We start from the raw sequence: 22,722 nt of genomic DNA on the forward strand, positions 1-22,722 counted from the left end.
TGTCATCATCCTGTTATCAAGTAAGAGGAGGATGGTTACAGGAGTGAAGGGAGCCACGGTGTGGGGGTGTGTGTGCGGGAGTGTGTGGGTGTGTGTGTGGGGGTGTGTGTTTACTAGTTGTGTTTTTGCGGGGGTTGAGCTTTGCTCTTTCGGCCCGCCTCTCAACTGTCAATCAACTGTTTACTAACTACTACTTTTTTTTTCCCCACACCACACACACACACACACACCCCAGGAAGCAGCCCGTGACAGCTGACTAACTCCCAGGTACCTATTTACTGCTAGGTAACAGGGGCACTTAGGGTGAAAGAAACTTTGCCCATTTGTTTCTGCCTCGTGCGGGAATCGAACCCGCGCCACAGAATTACGAGTCCTGCGCGCTATCCACCAGGCTACGAGGCGGTGTGGGGGTGTGTGTGTGTGTGTGGGGGTGTGTGGGTGTGTGGGGTGTGTGGGGGTGTGTGGGGTGTGTGGGGGTGTGTGGGGTGTGTGTGGGTGTGTGTGTGGGGGTGTGTGGGGTGTGTGTGGGGGGTGTGTGTGGGGGTGTGTGGGGTGTGTGTGGGGGTGTGTGGGGTGTGTGTGGAGGTGTGGGGGAGTGTGGGGGTGTGGGGTGTGTGGGTGTGTGTGTGGGGGTGTGTGGGGGTGTGGGGGTGTGTGTGGGGGTGTGGGGTGTGTGGGGGGGTGTGGGGGTGTGTGGGGGTGTGAGGGTGTGTGGGGGTGTGAGGGTGTGTGTGTGGGGGGGTGTGTGTGGGGGTGTGGGGGGGGTGTGGGGGTGTGTGGGGGTGTGGTGGTGTGTGGGTGTGTGGGGGTGTGTGGGGGTGTGGGGGTGTGTGGGGGTGTGGGTGTGTGTGTGTGGGGGGGGGTGTGTGGGGGTGTGTGGGGATGTGGGGGGTGTGGGGGTGTGGTGGTGTGTGGGTGTGTGGGGGTGTGGGGGTGTGTGTTGGGGTGTGTGGGGGTGTGGGGGTGTGTGTGGGGGTGTGGGGGTGTGTGGGGGTGTGGGGGTGTGTGGGGGTGTGGGGGTGTGTGGGGGTGTGTGGGGGTGTGGGTGTGGGTGTAGGGGTGTGGGGGGTGTGTGTGGGGGTGTGGGGGTGTGGGGGTGTGTGGGGGTGTGGGGGTGTGTGGGTGTGTGGGGGTGTGGGGGGGTGTGGGGGTGTGGGGGTGTGTGGGGGTGTGGGGGTGTGTGTGGGGGTGTGGGGGTGGGTGGGGGTGTGGGGGTGTGTGGGGGTGTGGGGGGGTGTGGGGGTGTTGTGGTGTGGGTGTAGGGGTGTGGGGGGGGGTGTGGGGGTGTGGGGGTGTGTGTGGGGGTGTGGGGGTGTGTGGGTGTGTGGGGGTGTGGGGGTGTGTGGGGGTGTGGGGGTGTGTGTGGGGGTGTGGGGGTGTGGGGGTGTGGTGGTGTGTGGGTGTGTGGGGGTGTGGGGGTGTGTGGGGGTGTGGGGGTGTGTGTGAGGGTGTGGGGGTGTGTGGGGGGTGTGGGGGTGTGTGGGGGTGTGGGGGTGTGTGGGGGTGTGTGGGGGTGTGGGGTGTGTGTGGGGGTGTGGTGGTGTGGGTGTGGGGGTGTGTGGGGGTGTGGGGGTGTGTGTGGGTGTGTGGGGGTGTGTGGGGGTGTGGGCGTGTGTGGGGGTGTGGGGGTGTGTGGGGGTGTGGTGGTGTGTGGGGGTGTGTGCGGGTGTGTGGGGGTGTGGGGGTGTGTGGGGGTGTGTGGGGGTGTGGGGGTGTGTGGGGGTGTGTGGGGGTGTGGGTGTGTGTGTGGGGGTGTGGGGGTGTGTGGGGGTGTGTGGGGGTGTGGGGGTGTGTGGGGGTGTGTGGGGGTGTGGGGGTGTGTGTTTACTAGTTGTGTTTACTAGTTGTGTTTTTTTTGCGGGGGTTGAGCTTTGCTCTTTCGGCCCGCCTCTCAACTGTCAATCAACTGTTTACTAACTACTTTTTTTTTCCCCACACCACACACACAACCCCCCCCAGGAAGCAGCCCGTGTGTGGGTGTGTGGGGGTGTGTGGGGGTGTAGGGGGTGTGTGGGGGTGTGGTGGTGTGTGGGGGTGTGGTGGTGTGTGGGGGTGTGGGGGTGTGTGGGGGGGTGTGGGGGTGTGGGGGTGTGTGTGGGGGTGTGGGGGTGTGTGGGGGTGTGGGGGTGTGTGGAGGTGTGGGGGTGTGTGGGGGTGTGGGTGTGTGTGTGGGGGTGTGGGGGTATGTGGGGGTGTGTGGGGGTGTGGGGGTGTGTGTTTACTAGTTGTGTTTACTAGTTGTGTTTACTAGTTGTGTTTTTTTGCGGGGGTTGAGCTTTGCTCTTTCGGCCCGCCTCTCAACTGTCAATCTACTGTTTACTAACTACTTTTTTTTCCCACACCACACACACAACCCCCCCAGGAAGCAGCCCGTGTGTGGGTGTGTGGGGGTGTGTGGGGGTGTGGGGGCGTGTGGGGGTGTGTGGGGGTGTGTGGGGGTGTGGGGGTGTGTGGGGGTGTGTGGGTGTGTGGGGTGTGTGTGGGTGTGTGGGGGTGTGGGGGGGTGTGGGGGGGTGTGGTGGTGTGTGGGGTGTGTGTGGGTGTGTGGGTGTGTGGGGGTGTGGGGGGGTGTGTGGGGGTGTGGTGGTGTGTGGGGGTGTGTGGGTGTGTGGGGGTGTGGGGGTGTGGTGGTGTGGTGGCAGCAGATAGCAGCAGACAAGATAACACGATCAACAATAACATTGTTCCCGGTATCACAAGAGAATTTCCTGGTATAGCTGGTGATGGAGCTGGCAGATTAGATAGCGTTTTTTGTAAGCGGTGATAGAAGGACGTTGTTGGAATGGTAGACGCGACTGAGAGATATAGTGGCCTACTGATAGAGAGAGAGAGAGAGAGGGGTCCATCTAATTATTCAAAGCTGTTCAAAGCTTCCTAAAGCAATTCAAAGCTTCCTAGCATTACGCAAGTAATGAAGAAATATGATATATTTACTCACTGTAATGTTTGTGCTGAATGTAGAACATGGAAAAAAATACATTTTTACCTTGAAATAATATAATTTTATAACGAAATTTGACGAAAATAATTGGCAGGTGACGCCATAGGAAGTCGACGATCCAAGCAACAATGTTGTGGAGCAACGTATCCAAGATATATTGTTGCCTAGAGGTTATATTAGGTTAAGATTGGTTAGGTTAGGATTGGTTAGGTTTGGTTTGGTTAGCTTTGGTTTGAGTAAGTTGGTTAGGTTAGGTTAGGTACAGGAGGCTGATATGCCAGCAAACACTCTCCAGGTAACAATATATCTTGGATATGTCGCTCCACAACATTGTTGCTTGGATCGTCGACTTCCTATGGCGTTACCTGACACTTACTTTTGTCTAATTTTGTTATAAAATTATATTATTTCAGAGGAAAAATATGTTATTTCATGTTCTAAATTCAGCACCAACATTATTGTGAGTAAATATATCATATTTCTCCGTTACTCACGTAATGCTAAGAAGCTCTGAGTATCTTTGGGTAATTAGACGGACCCAGAAAGAGAGAGAGAGAGAGAGAGAGAGAGAGAGAGAGAGAGAGAGAGAGAGAGAGAGAGAGAGAGAGAGAGAGAGAGAGAGAGATTTTGATATGTACTAGACGGGTTAGGTTACGTTGCTCGGGCTTGTCTGTTTATCTTTCTCCCTCCCATTCTCTCTCTCTCCTATTCTCCCTTCCTCTCTTCCATTGTCTAACCTTCCAGTCTCCCTCTCTCCCATTTTCCAATTTTCGACACTATTGTTTGGGGAAGGGAAGGGGCTTGATCAATGGAAATCGCCAAGCTATACGACTATATAGCACTTGGGAGGGATCAGGTTAAGGATTTGGGATGGGACGAGGGGATGGAATGGTGGCCAACCACTTGGATGGTCAGGGATTGAACGCCGACCGTCGCTCTATCGTCCAATCCAAGTTTTTTGGGAACAGGAAGTTGTTTCTGCAGGTGTCCAGCAGGGAGACCCACCCCTGGAAACACAAACCGAAACTGTCTCAATTTTCCGCTTGTTATAACTTGTAATAAAGTTGTTACATCTTGGCTTAACGTGTTTATGACGTATTAAAACGTTGTTACAACTTGTTATATTGGTTATCATAACTGGTTAGGAAGTGTTAAACCTTGTTCGAACGTTGTACCAACGTCGAAGTTTCGGTGTGTGTTTGGCGGGACTTGCCCCTTTTCCTTTTCTGCATGGCAGCTAAAGAGGTCACAAGCAGGTTGACCAGCGAACTCAACATCTGGTTCCTAGACGATGGCACCCTGGCAGGGACTCACAAGTCCCTGCGCTAGGGGATCTATAGCTAGTGAAATCTAAGGGAGAGGAGTTAGGACTCACCCTAACTCCATCAAAGTGCGAAATCATCTCATCTGGCCAACCAATCATAGATGCAGTACGAACCGTGTTGCGAGGAGCCCCAATGATCGCTCTCACCAACAGTGTGCTGCTCGGGGCACCTCTGGGCTCGAGTGCCATTGAAGTAATCCAGGACGAAAAGCTGAACGACCTGAGGAGGATGGAGGGAAGAATAGGAGCTTTGGATGCTCACGATGCTTTGTACCTCTTCACAGGGTGACTGGCTTTGTCCAGGTTTACCTATTTTCTAAGGTGTGCTCCTTCCTGCAGTCCAAAATTACTGAATTTGATGCACTCCTAAAATCAATAACCATGAAAGTGTTAAACTTCTTCCTGCAAGATGACCAATGGGACCAAGGAACACTCCCAGTTAGACTCTGAGGTATAGGTATTCGCATGGCGACACAGTTAACATTGCCGGCATTCTTATTGTCGTCCAGTGCTACCGGTGAATTAGTGAATGAGATACTACCAGAATACCTAAGAGACTACTGGGATTTATGATCCCAAATTCTTGGATGGAGCCGGTCAGTGGGACAATCTTGCCAACTCTCAACCTCGACCAACTTTTCCAAACGATTGCAAACAGGCCAATTGGGATAACTTTAAAATGGAGAAAATTGCCACAGTATTGCTGGAGACCCACTCTGGGACCTGACTGGAAGGCTGGCTGGCCGAGACCTGGCTTCTGGGAAGGACAAAGCCTGCCTCCTAGCTGTGCCAGCTACCCACCTGGACCATCGGGATCCAAGTATTGGTGCGTACCTCGCCATACCTAACCTATCTGCACTGAACACCGGTGTATCTGCGGCTATGCGTGGGCAGACCAATACAGCAGCCACGGTCTCATCTGTCATAAGTCCCAGGGAAAGATTGCCAGACATGAAGCAGTCAATGACATCACCAGGAGAAGTTTGGCTACAGCTGGGTGTCCCATAAGTGTACCTTCAGCAACGTCTTGACTAAACCTGGAGAGAAAGACGCCGGTGACCAAGTGCTATATACACTTCCTCACTGACTAACAAAATTACGTCAGTGAGGGACTGACGTAATTGTGTGAGACGTAATTTACGTTAAAGACTGACGTAAAGTCTAGAAAACTCTGGAACATGTAACGTTTGGAGAATTTTACCAACACTCTGTAATCTTGTATGACCCGAAGACCATCCAGATTGTCCGATTTTCAACCAGATCACCTTCGAGATCCACACTCACAGGGAACAGTCAGCCCAGCCGACACCTTCCTCGTCAGCGGCGGCACCAAAGTACCAACACTGAGACCAACGTCACCCCGACAGTGGCCAACAACCACTAGGCAAGACAACCAGCAATCTTCCAATGTAAACACCGTCCAGCAAATGTAGCAGCGGAGAGACCCCATAACCGTCCGACTCCGCTGCTGGTCGCCGCACTCCCTAAATACTGGCACTGAATTTTGTGTCTCAATTGCTACAACATTTTCATTAACCAAACCCAACTGAACAGTTTACGAATAGTGGTGACATATTTGACTAATTTGTGAAACGCTGAGGGAACGAATAAATATTAACTACCATAAAAATATAATTTGACGTTCGAACAGGCGTTAGAGAATTCCAGTAATCCACCTCGAGTGTTTACATGAGAGTGAGGTGACCAGCAGGGCGGAGCCAGGCGGCCCGGGACAGTCTCTCTGTGAGTACCTGCCATCAGTTGTTCCTCCCAACTGTTTTGTGTCTGATGAGCACATATTTAGGCACATGTGTTGTTGAAGATGTGTAGTCTCAGGTGTGTTAATTAGTGGGCGTGTGATAGTACGCGTGTTGCCTCAAGTATTCACCTAGTTGAGCTTGTTGTTTCGGCGCGCCTCTCGACTGTCAATCAATCATCTGTTACTAACTACTAAAAAAATTTTACACACACACTTCAGCACGGGTGGAACACGGGGACACAGGTGGAAACTTAATACCCAGATGAGCCACAGAGACGTTAGAAATATTTTTTTCAGTGTCAGTAGTTAATAAATGGAACGCACTAGGAAGTGATGTGGTGGAGGCTGACTGCATACACAGTTTCAAATATAGGTATGATAAGAGCCCAGTAGGCTCAGGAATTTATACACCAGTTGATTGATGGTTGAGAGGCGGGACCAAAGAGACAAAGCTCAATCCCTGCAAGCACAACTAGGTGAGTACACACACCCAGGAAGGAGCCCGTAGCAGATGTCTAACTCCCAGGTACATATTTACTGCTAGGTAACATGGACATCAGGGTGAAAGAAACTGCCCCATTTTGTTTCTCCCCGGCGCCGGGAATCGAACCCGGGTCCACAGGATTATTTGTCTAGCGTGCAGTCCATTTAGCCACCAGCGCCCATATGTGTAGGCTTCACCATTGTGATTCATCTAGAGTGTGTGTGTGTTGCCTCGGGTGCGTGGTCGGTGGTGAGTGAACGAGGCCCTTCAGTCTCCCATCACTGGACGAGGACCTCCTCCCTGTATACAAGTACCACACAAGACCCCTATCACCTCACTGTGTAAACCTCGCCCCCAACAGGTGGCCTGTATGTGTAAATATAAGCTGCCTGTATATTTATGTATTGTGTATGAAGATTAGACTACCATTTTAAAAACACTACAATCACCTTCTGTGGTTGACCAATAAATCCCTGAACTATGTCTTTAACAGATCTTTAACACACATGAAGGACACAAGATGATGTATATTTGTGGGTTAGGGTCGTAAATGTGTGGCCACGTCTGTGGTAGAATATAATAATAATAATACACAATTGAACACAATTTGTTCAACCACACACTGCTCTTTACACCACAATGCTCCTGCTCCACATTGTTCTTACCACACTGTTCCTTCCCTGCACGCTGTTCACGCCTCCACGCCCTCCCCCCCCACACACACTCACTCGACTGTTCCTTCTACCACAGTGTGAACATGGATGGAGACCGGAAGAGGACTTCAGTTGTTTAGCAGAAGATGGGGGGGGGGGCTGAAGGGAGGACAGTGTAATTTAAGAGAAAAATGAAAGATGACAATGAGAAGGAAAGGGAGAAATGTGTGGATATAGCATGGGAGGAAGTGAGGGGGGGGGGGAGAAGCAGATGGTTGATTAGGCAGTGTTGCCATAGTGATAATACTGGCATGGAGGGGGGGGGGGGTGACCTCGCGGCACATTAGAGGTGCCGCGCTCGCAAGAACAACAAATAAACTGGACTGTGTCACCCAAGCACTGTGTCGCCGCCATAGTCAGGGGAAGGCTGCAGGATAAGCAGCTCCTCGTGTAAGGATTGACTGGGCAAGTCCTCGAGCACCGAGGCTGTGAACACTGTGTAACACTCACGACTTTAACTCCAACTGTTACAAATTGTTTCATGTTGCACAAGGAGGAAGTGGTTGTGGGAGGCGGCAGTGAGGCTGAGGGACAGGTCGCTGCCTACATCTTCCCGCCCAACATGCTGCACTGGCGTTTTGGAGAGTAATTAGTCTCATTATAAAACATACTCATCATACTCTTCTGCTCCTAGTACTCCCTAACCTCTGTAATAGGTTCCTCCTGCATTTTATTCATATAAATTCATATAGTTATTCATATTAATAATCTTCTTATGCTTGGCAGTTAAGAGGATTAAGGTAGTGTGTAGCGATATACACCAATATAACACCACATAATTAGCAATATAACACCACGTAACACAATATAACACCAACCACATAATCTATATAAATAAAAATGGAAATGGTCGTTTGTTCAAAATCGCTAATCTCCGAAAGTTCTTCACCGATTGCTTTGAAATTTTCACACAACGTTCCATTCGCATCCTAACAAGTTTATATATACGTGTTGTACAGATGTCACGTCAGTGACGGGGAAAAACATGCTTTTTTGAAAAAACTGTTTTTTTTTCATGTGAAGGAAATCTTCGAAACCTCTTTACCGATTGCTTTGAAATTTTGTTACAACGTTGCATTCGAATAGGCGCGTCTTTTTATATATCTTCCTCTTGAGAATAGGTGCAGTTTGCATGAAGGGGTAACCCTCCCGATGACTGCACCAGGACAGATGTAAGGAGATGCGTTGATGGTAAAGAGGAGAAGAAAGTCAAAAGCGGTAGACGTGATGGGCCGTAGAGAGAGGAGTGGCGACGAAAACAGAGGCGAACGTCAGAGGGAGACTCCCCGCACTGGGGGGCGGGGCGTCATGGTCACGGTGGCAGCTGATCCAGGCACGGCGTAGCGGTGCGCGCAAGATGGGAACTAATATTTCTCTGGAAACTTACGGTACGGAAAGCGCAAGCGGTACGCTTCCCAAACCACCCACAGGTCGGCGGGCAGCCGGCCATCAGGCTGTACCCTCGGCTGAGACATCCTATCCGGCACCCTATAAACAAACTCCTTCTTTGACGACACCCAGATAGTTGACGAGCACCACGGGATCGGAAGCACCCGGGCATCCCGATAAGGGCCCAACTCCGGGCCCTCACAGGGCACGACCCCAGCAGACGGGACTAGGCAACCCCCAGACCGGGGCAAGGAAGGAGGGGGAACTGCAGGCGCGGCAGCGACCCCACCACAGGGCACAGGAGCCGAGGCTCCCTGGCGCACATCTTTCCGCAACTTCACGACGAGTTCCCGACCATCAGGGACAACCCCCCACTGCGGGGACCCAACAGCAGGAGACGCAGGAGGGGGGGGGGCACAGGGAGCAACGTCGGAGCCCCTCACAGCACCATCATCCTCGGCGGGGGACGCCAGCTGAGCACCATACTCCCCCACCTCCTCCCAAGGCACACCACAAAGGGGGGAGACACTCCGAGCCCGCCGCGAACGCTTCGAGACAGGCCGCACCACACCACTCCCAGCAGGCCCCGCCGCAGGCACAGCCTCCACCGTCATATCCACACAGGCCACACCCGCACCGTCCGAAGAGTCCACAGAGGCCACATCACCCACACTGTCTACATCATCCACGGAAACAGCCTCAGAACACCGACGCGCACGCTTCTGCAAAGGAACGGGAAGAGCAGAACTACAGGAGGCAACACACTCAGGCACGGCAGGCACCTCAAAACGCCGAAGCACCCCCTCCAAAACGGCAGAACCCGCGTCCCCGGGAGCCGGTACCACATCCACAGGCGGGGGCGGAACATGAACCTCCACCGGGACACCTTTCACAACACACAGCTCAGGCGACAGCCCGACACCCTCACACACCGGCGGAACAACCCCAGGAGCCACAGCTGGCACTAGACGTGTCGCACAGGCCGGAGAGCTCTCCTCAACAGGCGGAGCAGCAGACAGGCAGTCAGGCGCCTCAGGCACAGCACCCACACCGCCCGAACGCAACAGGGGCGGAAAATCCTCCGCACGAAGAACATGCACACGACCAGTCTCTCCCACGTCGCACGCTGCAGCCAGATGACCCTCGTGACCACACCGATAACAGGTGCGCGGTTGACCCCGGTACTGGCAGCGGAGCGTGTAACCCAACACGGACAACGACGACGGTACACTACCCTTCAGCGACATCGTCAAGGTGCGGGAGCCGTCAAGCATACCAACACAGTGCCCGGCAACGACCTTAATCCAACGAACACTCAACACTGTCCCAAACCGTTCGAAACAGGAGGTTAAAAAGTCGTCCTGAAATTCGAAGGGGGCACCATGCACCGTCACAGACGTCAAGGTGACACTAAGATTCACGACCTTAACGGAGCCAGCAGTATCAGGGAGAGGGTAAACACGCCCCTCACACCGCTCGAGAAACGCCTGAAAGGCAGCCTGGAGGCGGAACTTTACCACAGCACGGTGGCCCTGAAGCAGCTGGATGCCCACCAGGTCAGACAGCTGCACATGCAGCACGTCCACTAGGGCGACACCAACCAATGGATGGTCCACTGGCACCGTAAACGCCAGACCAGCTGACAGCGTCCTCTGCAATGGAGGGCGAAACGTCCCCATGGCGAAGCAAACGTCACCCCGTCAGTGGCAAACCACCACCAGCAGGGCAAACAAGCGATCACCCAACGTAAACACTAGCCAGTGCGGAGAGACCTCAGGAACGTCCGACCCCGGCGGTCACCACGCAACCTTTATATATCTACTATATACATGCCTCCCCTGTGACAGGAAAAAACATGCTTTTTTTTTTTTTTAACAGCGCCATCTGTTGCACATAATAGCAACATGCACGTTATTACTAAATATGTCACGAATTCCATTTCAATGTTTCCTATTGTATTGATCAATGTTATTTCCATACATTTCAATTTTTTATTTTTTATTGAACTATTTTGTGTGACATTGTGTTAATAAATCACTATCGGTAACTTTGGACAGGACTCGCGCCCATTATTTTTCTCCTGAGTCTTAACTTTGGACCGGACTTGTGTCCACTACAAAAAATATTTGTATAAAATTTATTTTTTATCCAATCGACCTCGGGATAATATCAAAATAAGCGCCTTTAGAATTCGCACAATTTGATACCAAAATGAAAGATGTAACATGAAACTTGATGTCCGAACACTAATATGATTATAAATAGGCTTTTGGGGCCAGATTCACGAAAGCACTTAGGCAAGTAATTACGAAAGTGTACATCTTTCCTCAATCTTTGACGGCTTTGGTTACATTTATTAAGCAGTTTACAAGCATGAAAACTTCCCAATCAACTGTTGTTATTGTTATAAACAGCCTCCTGGTGCTTCGGAGCTCATTAACTGTTTAATAATTGGATACTAAGTCGACAAAGACTGAGAAAAGATGTACAAGGTTCGTAAGTGTTTGCGTAAGTGCTTTCATGAATCTGGCTCTTGGTCAAAATTTTAAAATATTTGTTAAAATTCTATTTATTATGCTATTATGTTGGGAATAGTTTTAAAATGTGCGCCTTTACGTCGCGCGAACAATTTGATACTAAAATGAAAGATGTAACACAAAAATTTGTCAGAACACTGGAAAGATATAATTTTGTGATGCTGAGCGTCCAGAATTAAAATGTTAAAATTCCAGTTATTGCTCTATTATTATGGGACTAGTTTTAAAATACGCACCTTTTTTCATTGCGAACAATTTGATACCAAAATGAAAGACTTAACACGAAATTTGATGTTATGAAATTGAACGAGTATACACATTAGGTTGCAGTGTACAAATTGGTGCTCGTTCGCGGGTAACTTTAGGCTTTTCTGCGGGGAGGCACTCCAGGCTTTTGTACATTATATTCATACACATCTGTAGGGAATTTAATTGCGAACACAATGATACCAAAACGAGCGACGTAGCACGAGAATTAAGGTGAGAAAGCTGAAACGAGTATACACATTTAGGTGTCACCGCGCGCTTACCCGCACGCTGGGTGCATGACCCCTAAGTTGACCGCGCGCCTGTCCGGCGAGCGTTAGTGTTTATTGATTAAAAATGAGCTGTGTTTTTACCATACTGTCCATTTCGTTAGAATACGCATAGATGCCACATTTGTGACAGGTAAAACTATGTTTTTCTTGGAAAAACAGCGCATCTGTTGCATGTAAGAGCCTCACACATGCTATACTAAATGTGACAATTCCATTTCAATGTTTCTGATTGCATTGATAAATTGAATTTTCATAGATTTTGATTTATTTTAATTTTGATTTAATTATTTTGTGTGAATTGCGTTGGAATTGAGCTGTGTTGTTTACCAGACCGTTCATTTCATGAGTATAGTTTATTTTGTTATTTTTTCACATTTTCATTTCATTTTTTAGCTGCTTTTCTTATATTTCAGTGATGGGAACATCAGATCACTTGATGTTCTCAAATTTCTGATGGGAACATCAAACCATTTGGGAAGGCAGCGGACGAGGGAGTGGGGGATCGTGGGGATGACGAGGGGACGGAAGTGAGAGATAGTGGGGAGGACAAGGGGACGGGGGAGTTTGGGATGGTGGGGGATGAGGGGATGGGGGAATGGAAAATGCTGGAGAGGACAAAGGGACAGGAGTGCATGATGGGAAGGAAGACGGGATAGTGGAGTAGGGATTGGTTGGGAGGCAAAGGAGATGGGTGATTGGGGAATGGTGGGGAGGACTGGGAGACAGGGAAGGTTGCTGTGGCTCAACCAAAATTTTCTGCTGTTGCTGAGCCACAGCAACGCGTGGCCGGGTACTGCTAGTTAGCAATAATCTTGAGAATCAGTAACCCAGGACCGCGGGTGCTTCACAACACAACAATAATCATACAGACAAACACCAAGAGAGTGGACCAGACAACACCACCTCACCTGAGTACACTCCACCAGCTACAACACACACAGGCCTCCCCGAGACGTCTTACTGGCGTGGCAAGAATGCACAAATACCAATCTTATGTAACATCACAAATTACTATACCTTCTTGTGAATGAATTATAATAATAATAAAAATAATAATTATTATTGTTGTAGTTGGTAAACTACAACACAACACAACAGTTGGTTTTGTGCTTCCATCTCCTAAAACATTTTTTTTTTTTTTTTTTTTTTTTTTTTTTTTTTTTTTTTTTTTACTTAAAGAGTATCTTATTTTTTGTTTGTGATTTAAGTGCTAGTAAAGGCGGGCAAACTGAGGAAAACTGAGGTGAAGAGCAGTGTAACACCAGGGGGGGGGGGAGACTGAGAGCCGCTGAGGGTAATATTTCTACATATAGACCCGACAAAGCTAATTACATGGAGACTCTAACACGCGGAGAAACACTTGGAACCTTAATTCACACCAATTGTTAAGTTAGGTTTAGGTCTAACATCACTCGCACAGGCGGAAGGCATTTATAAAACTCCTACAGTCCAACCACTTGGGATGGACGGTAGAACGACGGTCTCGCGTCATGCAGGTCGGAGTTCAATCCCCGACCGTTTGCTCGTATCTTCCCCCCCTCCGTACACTTGTCTGCTAGTGTCCACCCCCCCCCTCCGTACACTTGTCTGCTCGTGTCCCCCCCTCTGTACACTTGTCTGCTAGTGTCCCCCCCTCCAGTACACTTGTCTGCTCGTGTCCCCCCCTCCGTACACTTGTCTGCTCGTGTCCCCCCCTCTGTACACTTGTCTGCTAGTGTCCCCCCCCTCTGTAAACTTGTCTGCTCGTGTCCCCCCCCCTCCGTACACTTGTCTGCTCGTGTCCCCCCCCCCTCCGTACACTTGTCTGCTCGTGTCCCCCCCCTCCGTACACTTGTCTGCTCGTGTCCCCCCCCCTCTGTACACTTGTCTGCTCGTGTCCCCCCCCCTCGGTACACTTGTCTGCTCGTGTCCCCCCCCCTCCGTACACTTGTCTGCTAGTGTCCCCCCCCCTCCGTACACTTGTCTGCTAGTGTCCCCCCCTCCGTACACTTGTCTGCTAGTGTCCCCCCCCTCCGTACACTTGTCTGCTCGTTTCCCCTCTCCGTACACTTGTCTGCTCGTGTCCCCCCCCCTCCGTACACTTGTCTGCTCGTGTCCCCCCCCCTCCGTACACTTGTCTGCTAGTGTCCCCCCCCCTCCGTACACTTGTCTGCTAAGTGTCCCCCCCCCCTCCGTACACTTGTCTGCTCGTGTCCCCCCCTCCGTACACTTATCTGCTCGTGTCCCCCCCTCCGTACACTTGTCTGCTAGTGTCCCCCCCCCCCTCCGTACACTTGTCTGCTAGTGTCCCCGTGAGTATCTCGCACACAGGGAGCCCCTCATTACTCAGCAGCGCCATCTTCAGAGGGATTTACCCTATCATCTGAGGTGTGGAAGCTCCCGACTATCGTGAACTTTGTGTTGCAGTTGTGGTTAATGTGGTGCGCGTGGCTGCTGTGGCGGGGAGCGCGAAGTTGGCCAGCTCTGTGGCTCACGGGAGAACCATCATTATGAACGGCTCGGCAAGGAACTTGTCCGTTTTGAGAATGGCGTTCCTTATTGTTGGGATGGTGGCGCGAACTGAAGCAGGGAGCGTCTTGCAAGGTGAGGCTCTCTCCTTGTTCAGGAAAGAAAGGTGAGTACAGGGAGGAGAATGTGAGGTGAGGTAGCAAATGTGAGATAAGTTAGTCGTCTTGATACCAACTCGAAAATATTTTTTGTAGTTAATATCTGAGCTTGGTTGGCTGTGGACTGTAGCACCTGCTACATGCACGAGATTAGTGAGCTGAATTATATGTGGCGGAAGTGTAGCCCTCAGACCTCGTGCCTGGTCTGGGGGGCGTGTCCCCCCCCCCCCACCTCGTGCCTGGTCTGGGGGGGTGCGTGTGTCCCCCCCCCCCCCGTGCCTGGTCTGGGGGGGCGTGTGTCCCCCCTCGTGCCCGGGTCTGGGGCTCTGCTCTGCACACATACTTTTAGAGAGATATATCGCGCACGAGTGAGAATCTGTTATTAGTTAATCACCCAGACATTGAACACCAGAAGTTTTGTTGTCTAACATTCATTAATCACTCGAACATTGCCCAAAATGTCATGGTTTATTGTAAGAAAATTCAACTTCAGTGATGTCTACCTAATCCTCAATTAAATACATGATAGAGGTCAACAGAGAAAATATGCATGTACATGGTTGGGACACTTGACATTATTAAGGAAGTATCACTAAGAGATGCTTTGTTGATAAACACTTTAAATCCTGTTGAAAGCTGATTCCTATTACACTGTGTGTGTGTGTGTGTGTGTGTGTGTGTGTGTGTGTGTGTGTGTGTGTGTGTGTGTGTGTGTGCGAGAGAGAGAGAGACTGGTGAGTGTGTGAGACAGGATTTGACCCAAGCACGCCACCCAGAATATTGATATAAACTGCAAACGCTGAACAGATTTCCACTTCACATTTGATTTAACTTGTTAGTTACCATAAAGTTTTATTCTTAACTAGCTGAACCCAGCCACAACAACCTTCCCCTGTCTCCCAGTCCTCCCCACCATTCCCCCTGTCTCGTCCCCTCATCCTCCGAACCATTCCTCACTCACCCGTCCCTTCTTCCTCCCAACAATTCCCCACTCCTCCTTCCACTCCTCCTTCCACTCGTCCTCCTCACTATTCCTCCCCCTCCCACGTCCCTTTGTCCTCCCCAACATCCCCCACTCCACCGTCCGCTCGTCTTCCTAACCATTCCCCACTCCACCTTCCTCTCCTCCTCCCCGCCATATCCCACTTCCCCATCCCCTCGTCCTCCCTCCCATTCCAACTGGCCCCGTCCCCTCGTTAGTAAGAAATGGTTGGAAGGACGAGGGGATGGGGGAGTGAGGAATTGTTGGGAGGACGAGGGAACGGAGGGGGAGGGGAGGGAATGGTGGGAAGGAATAGGAGACAGGGGGAAGGTGTCTGTGGCTGAGAAACAGCAACGCGTGGGCCGGGTACAGCTAGTTTTTAATAATGGTGATCAGCATTAAACTATTAATACTAAATTGTTCATTTGTAAACTAATATTGTATTTGAATTTTGTATAGTTTAAATCGATAATAAATGTTCACTGATTTTATGAATTATATTAATTTGAATAAAAGGCATGAATGACTTCAGATTTCCAATTTCAATTAAGGTTTAGTATGGGGAGAAATGCTGGTTAAATTTTGTCATAGATATATATTACTTTAGTTAACAAGTAACTGAAGTTCTCTTGCTGTGGTTACTGGCTTGATGACCGGCGCTGTCCCACCAGCAGGACCCCACACTCCCAGCGCTGTCCCACCAGCAGGACCAGACACTCCCAGCGCTGTCCCACCAGCAGGACCAGACTCTCCCAGCGCTGTCCCACCAGCAGGACCAGACTCTCCCAGCGCTGTCCCACCAGCAGGACCAGACTCTCCCAGCGCTGTCCCACCAGCAGGACCAGACTCTCCCAGCGCTGTCCCACCAGCAGGACCAGACTCTCCCAGCGCTGTCCCACCAGCAGGACCAGACTCTCCCAGCGCTGTCCCACCAGCAGGACCAGACTCTCCCAGCGCTGTCCCACCAGCAGGACCAGACTCTCCCAGCGCTGTCCCACCAGCAGGACCAGACTCTCCCAGCGCTGTCCCACCAGCAGGACCAGACTCTCCCAGCGCTGTCCCACCAGCAGGACCAGACTCTCCCAGCGCTGTCCCACCAGCAGGACCAGACTCTCCCAGCGCTGTCCCACCAGCAGGACCAGACTCTCCCAGCGCTGTCCCACCAGCAGGACCAGACTCTCCCAGCGCTGTCCCACCAGCAGGACCAGACTCTCCCAGCGCTGTCCCACCAGCAGGACCAGACTCTCCCAGCGCTGTCCCACCAGCAGGACCAGACTCTCCCAGCGCTGTCCCACCATCAGGACCAGACTCTCCCAGCGCTGTCCCACCAGCAGGACCAGACTCTATCAGCGCTGTCCCACCAGCAGGACCAGACTCTCCCAGCGCTGTCCCACCAGCAGGACCCCACACTCCCAGCGCTGTCCCACCAGCAGGACCCCACACTCCCGGCGCTGTCCCACCAGCAGGACCCCACACTCCCGGCGCTGTCCCACCAGCAGGACCAGACTCTCCCAGCGCTGTCCCACCAGCAGAAACCAGACTCTCCCAGCGCTGTCCCACCAGCAGGACCAGACTCTCCAGCGCTGTCCCACCAGCAGGACCAGACTCACCCAGCGCTGTCCCACCAGCAGGACCCAACTCTCCCAGCGCTGTCCCACCAGCAGGACCAGACTCACCAGCGCTGTCCCACCAGCAGGACCAGACTCTCCCAGCGCTGTTCCCACCAGCAGGACCCACACTCTCCCAGCGCTGTCCCACCAGCAGGACCAGACTCACCCAGCGCTGTCCCACCAGCAGGACCAGACTCACCCAGCGCTGTCCCACCAGCAGGACCCAACTCTCCAGCGGTTTCCCACCAGCAGGACCAGACTCTCCCAGCGTGTTCCCACCAGCAGGACCCAGACTCTCCCAGCGCTGTCCCACCAGCAGGACCAGACTCTCCCAGCGCTGTCCCACCAGCAGGACCAGACTCTCCCAGCGCTGTACCACCAGCAGGACCAGACTCTCCCAGCGCTATCCCACCAGCAGGACCCAGACTCTCCCAGCGCTGTACCACCAGCAGGACCAGACTCTCCCAGCGCTGTCCCACCAGCAGGACCAGACTCTCCCAGCGCTGTCCCACCAGCAGGACCAGACTCTCCCAGCGCTGTCCCACCAGCAGGACCAGACTCTCCCAGCGCTGTACCACCAGCAGGACCAGACTCTCCCAGCGCTATCCCACCAGCAGGACCAGACTCTCCCAGCGCTGTCCCACCAGCAGGACCCCACACTCCCAGCGCTGTCCCACCAGCAGGACCAGACTCTCCCAGCGCTGTCCCACCAGCAGGACCAGACTCTCCCAGCGCTGTCCCACCAGCAGGACCAGACTCTCCCAGCGCTGTCCCACCAGCAGGACCAGACTCTCCCAGCGCTGTCCCACCAGCAGGACCAGACTCTCCCAGCGCTATCCCACCAGCAGGACCCCACACTCCCAGCGCTGTCCCACCAGCAGGACCCCACACTCCCAGCGGTGTCCCACCAGCAGGACCCCACACTCCCAGCGCTGTCCCACCAGCAGGACCCCACACTCCTAGCGCTGTCCCACCAGCAGGACCCCACACTCCTAGCGCTGTCCCACCAGCAGGACCCCACACTCCCAGCGCTGTCCCACCAGCAGGACCAGACTCTCCCAGCGCTGTCCCACCAGCAGGACCCCACACTCCCAGCGCTGTCCCACCAGCAGGACCCCACACTCCCAGCGCTGTCCCACCAGCAGGACCCCACACTCCCAGCGCTGTCCCACCAGCAGGACCCCACACTCCCAGCGCTGTCCCACCAGCAGGACCAGACTCTCCCAGCGCTGTCCCACCAGCAGGACCAAACTCTCCCAGCGCTGTCCCACCAGCAGGACCCCACACTCCCAGCGCTGTCCCACCAGCAGGACCAGACTCTCCCAGCGCTGTACCACCAGCAGGACCAGACTCTCCCAGCGCTATCCCACCAGCAGGACCAGACTCTCCCAGCGCTGTCCCACCAGCAGGACCACACACTCCCAGCGCTGTCCCACCAGCAGGACCAGACTCTCCCAGCGCTGTCCCACCAGCAGGACCAGACTCTCCCAGCGCTGTCCCACCAGCAGGACCAGACTCTCCCAGCGCTGACCCACCAGCAGGACCAGACTCTCCCAGCGCTGTCCCACCAGCAGGACCCCACACTCCCAGCGCTGTCCCACCAGCAGGACCAGACTCTCCCAGCGCTGTCCCACCAGCAGGACCAGACTCTCCCAGCGCTGTCCCACCAGCAGGACCAGACTCTCCCAGCGCTGTCCCACCAGCAGGACCAGACTCTCCCAGCGCTGTCCCACCAGCAGGACCAGACTCTCCCAGCGCTGTCCCACCAGCAGGACCCCACACTCCCAGCGCTGTCCCACCAGCAGGACCCCACACTCCCAGCGCTGTCCCACCAGCAGGACCACTCTCTCCCAGCGCTGTCCCACCAGCAGGACCCCACACTCCCAGCGCTGTCCCTCCAGCAGGACCCGACTCTCCCAGCGCTGTCCCACCAGCAGGACCCCACTCTCCCAGCGCTGTCCCACCAGCAGGACCAGACTCTCCCAGCGCTGTCCCACCAGCAGGACCAGACTCTCCCAGCGCTGTCCCACCAGCAGGACCAGACTCTCCCAGCGCTGTCCCACCAGCAGGACCACACTCTCCCAGCGCTGTCCCACCAGCAGGACCACACACTCCCAGCGCTGTCCCACCAGCAGGACCAGACTCTCCCAGCGCTGTCCCACCAGCAGGACCCCACACTCCCAGCGCTGTCCCACCAGCAGGACCCCACACTCCCAGCGCTGTCCCACCAGCAGGACCAGACTCTCCCAGCGCTGTCCCACCAGCAGGACCAGACTCTCCCAGCGCTGTCCCACCAGCAGGACCCCACACTCCCAGCGCTGTCCCACCAGCAGGACCAGACTCTCCCAGCGCTGTCCCACCAGCAGGACCCCACACTCCCAGCGCTGTCCCACCAGCAGGACCCCACACTCCCAGCGCTGTCCCACCAGCAGGACCCCACACTCCCAGCGCTGCCCCACCAGCAGGACCACTCTCTCCCAGCGCTGTCCCACCAGCAGGACCACTCTCTCCCAGCGCTGTCCCACCAGCAGGACCCCACACTCCCAGCGCTGTCCCTCCAGCAGGACCCGACTCTCCCAGCGCTGTCCCACCAGCAGGACCCCACTCTCCCAGCGCTGTCCCACCAGCAGGACCAGACTCTCCCAGCGCTGTCCCACCAGCAGGACCAGACTCTCCCAGCGCTGTCCCACCAGCAGGACCAGACTCTCCCAGCGCTGTCCCACCAGCAGGACCAGACTCTCCAGCGCTGTCCCACCAGCAGGACCAGACTCCTCCCAGCGCTGTCCCACCAGCAGGACCAGACTCTCCCAGCGCTGTCCCACCAGCAGGACCAGAACTCTCCCACCGCTGTCCCACCAGCAGGACCAGACTCTCCCAGCGCTGTCCCACCAGCAGGACCAGACTCTCCCAGCGCTGTCCCACCAGCAGGACCAGACTCTCCCAGCGCTGTTCCCACCAGCATGACCAGACTCTCCCAGCGCTGTCCCACCAGCAGGACCAGACTCCTCCAGCGCTGTCCCACCAGCAGGACCAGACTCTCCCAGCGCTGTCCCACCAGCAGGACCAGACTCTCCCAGCGCTGTCCCACCAGCAGGACCAGACTCTCCCAGCGCTGTCCCACCAGCAGGACCAACTCTCCCAGCGCTGTCCCACCAGCAGGACCAGACTCTCCCAGCGCTGTCCCACCAGCAGGACCAGACTCTCCCAGCGCTGTCCCACCAGCAGGACCAGACTCTCCCAGCGCTGTCCCACTAGCAGGACCAGACTCTCCCAGCGCTGTCCCACCAGCAGGACCCCACCTCCCAGCGCTGTCCCACCAGCAGGACCAGACTCTCCAGCGCTGTCCCACCAGCAGGACCCAGACTCTCCCAGCGCTGTCCCACCAGCAGGACCAGACTCTCCCAGCGCTGTCCCCAGCAGGACCAGACTCTCCCAGCGCTGTCCCACCAGCAGGACCCCACACTCCCAGCGCTGTCCCACCAGCAGGACCAGACTCTCCCAGCGCTGTCCCACCAGCAGGACCCCACACTCCCAGCGCTGTCCCACCAGCAGGACCAGACTCTCCCAGCGCTGTCCCACCAGCAGGACCCCACACTCCCAGCGCTGTCCCACCAGCAGGACCAGACTCTCCCAGCGCTGTCCCACCAGCAGGACCAGACTCTCCCAGCGCTGTCCCACCAGCAGGACCAGACTCTCCCAGCGCTGTCCCACCAGCAGGACCAGACTCACCCAGCGCTGTCCCACCAGCAGGGACCAGACCTCACCCAGCGCTGTCCCACCAGCATGACCAGACTCTCCCAGCGTTGTCCCACCAGCAGGACCAGACTCTCCCAGCGGTTTCCCACCAGCAGGACCAGACTCTCCCAGCGCTCTCCCACCAGCAGGACCAGACTCTCCAGCGGTGTCCCACCAGCAGGACGCAGACTCTCCAGCGCTGTCCCACCAGCAGGACCAGACTCTCCCAGCGCTGTCCCACCAGCAGGACCAGACTCTCCCAGCGCTGTACACCAGCAGGACCAACTCTCCCAGCGCTATCCCACCAGCAGGACCCCACACTCCCAGCGCTGTACCACCAGCAGGACCAGACTCTCCCAGCGCTGTCCCACCAGCAGGACCAGACTCTCCCAGCGCTGTCCCACCAGCAGGACCAGACTCTCCCAGCGCTGTCCCACCAGCAGGACCAGACTCTCCCAGCGCTGTACCACCAGCAGGACCATACTCTCCCAGCGCTATCCCACCAGCAGGACCAGACTCTCCAGCGCTGTCCCACCAGCAGGACCACACACTCCCAGCGCTGTCCCACCAGCAGGACCAGACTCTCCCAGCGCTGTCCCACCAGCAGGACCAGACTCTCCCAGCGCTGTCCCACCAGCAGGACCAGACTCTCCCAGCGCTGTCCCACCAGCAGGACCAGACTCTCCCAGCGCTGTCCCACCAGCAGGACCAGACTCTCCCAGCGCTATCCCACCAGCAGGACCCCACACTCCCAGCGCTGTCCCACCAGCAGGACCCCACACTCCCAGCGGTGTCCCACCAGCAGGACCCCACACTCCCAGCGCTGTCCCACCAGCAGGACCCCACACTCCTCAGCGCTGTCCCACCAGCAGGACCCCACACTCCTAGCGCTGTCCCACCAGCAGGACCCCACACTCCCAGCGCTGTCCCACCAGCAGGACCAGACTCTCCCAGCGCTGTCCCACCAGCAGGACCCCACACTCCCAGCGCTGTCCCACCAGCAGGACCCACACTCCCAGCGCTGTCCCACCAGCAGGACCCCACACTCCCAGCGCTGTCCCACCAGCAGGACCCACACTCCCAGCGCTGTCCCACCAGCAGGACCAGACTCTCCCAGCGCTGTCCCACCAGCAGGACCAAACTCCCAGCGCTGTCCCACCAGCAGGACCCCACACTCCCAGCGCTGTCCCACCAGCAGGACCAGACTCTCCCAGCGCTGTACCACCAGCAGGACCAGACTCTCCCAGCGCTATCCCCACCAGCAGACCAGACTCTCCCAGCGCTGTCCCACCAGCAGGACCACACACTCCCAGCGCTGTCCCACCAGCAGGACCAGACTCTCCCAGCGCTGTCCCACCAGCAGGACCAGACTCTCCCAGCGCTGTCCCACCAGCAGGACCAGACTCTCCCAGCGCTGACCCACCAGCAGGACCAGACTCTCCCAGCGCTGTCCCACCAGCAGGACCCCACACTCCAGCGCTGTCCCACCAGCAGGACCAGACTCTCCCAGCGCTGTCCCACCAGCAGGACCAGACTCTCCCAGCGCTGTCCCACCAGCAGGACCAGACTCTCCCAGCGCTGTCCCACCAGCAGGACCAGACTCTCCCAGCGCTGTCCCACCAGCAGGACCAGACTCTCCCAGCGCTGTCCCACCAGCAGGACCCCACACTCCCAGCGCTGTCCCCAGCAGGACCCCACACTCCCAGCGCTGTCCACCAGCAGGACCACTCTCTCCCAGCGCTGTCCCACCAGCAGGACCCCACACTCCCAGCGCTGTCCCTCCAGCAGGACCCGACTCTCCCAGCGCTGTCCCACCAGCAGGACCCCACTCTCCCAGCGCTGTCCCACCAGCAGGACCAGACTCTCCCAGCGCTGTCCCACCAGCAGGACCAGACTCTCCCAGCGCTGTCCCACCAGCAGGACCAGACTCTCCCAGCGCTGTCCCACCAGCAGGACCAGACTCTCCCAGCGCTGTCCCACCAGCAGGACCACACACTCCCAGCGCTGTCCCACCAGCAGGACCAGACTCTCCCAGCGCTGTCCCACCAGCAGGACCCCACACTCCCAGCGCTATCCCACCAGCAGGACCCCACACTCCCAGCG

At 55.4% G+C, this 22,722-nt stretch overlaps 1 protein-coding gene across 1 annotated transcript in view; it reads left to right on the top strand.

The window, feature by feature from the left end:
* Positions 1–5,638: 5,638 nt before the first annotated feature.
* The window catches only part of LOC138349525 (astacin-like metalloprotease toxin 2), a 50,174-nt gene continuing 33,090 nt past the window's right edge, over positions 5,639–22,722 (top strand). Inside the window, exons 1-2 of the mRNA XM_069331401.1 lie at positions 5,639–6,008; positions 14,093–14,269. Of these exons, the coding sequence (XP_069187502.1) occupies positions 14,176–14,269 (94 nt within the window). The 5' untranslated portion in view covers positions 5,639–6,008; positions 14,093–14,175. The remainder of the gene's footprint in view (positions 6,009–14,092; positions 14,270–22,722) is intronic.

This window comes from Procambarus clarkii, chromosome 25 (assembly GCF_040958095.1).
Source record: "Procambarus clarkii isolate CNS0578487 chromosome 25, FALCON_Pclarkii_2.0, whole genome shotgun sequence".
Lineage (NCBI taxonomy): Eukaryota > Metazoa > Arthropoda > Malacostraca > Decapoda > Cambaridae > Procambarus > Procambarus clarkii.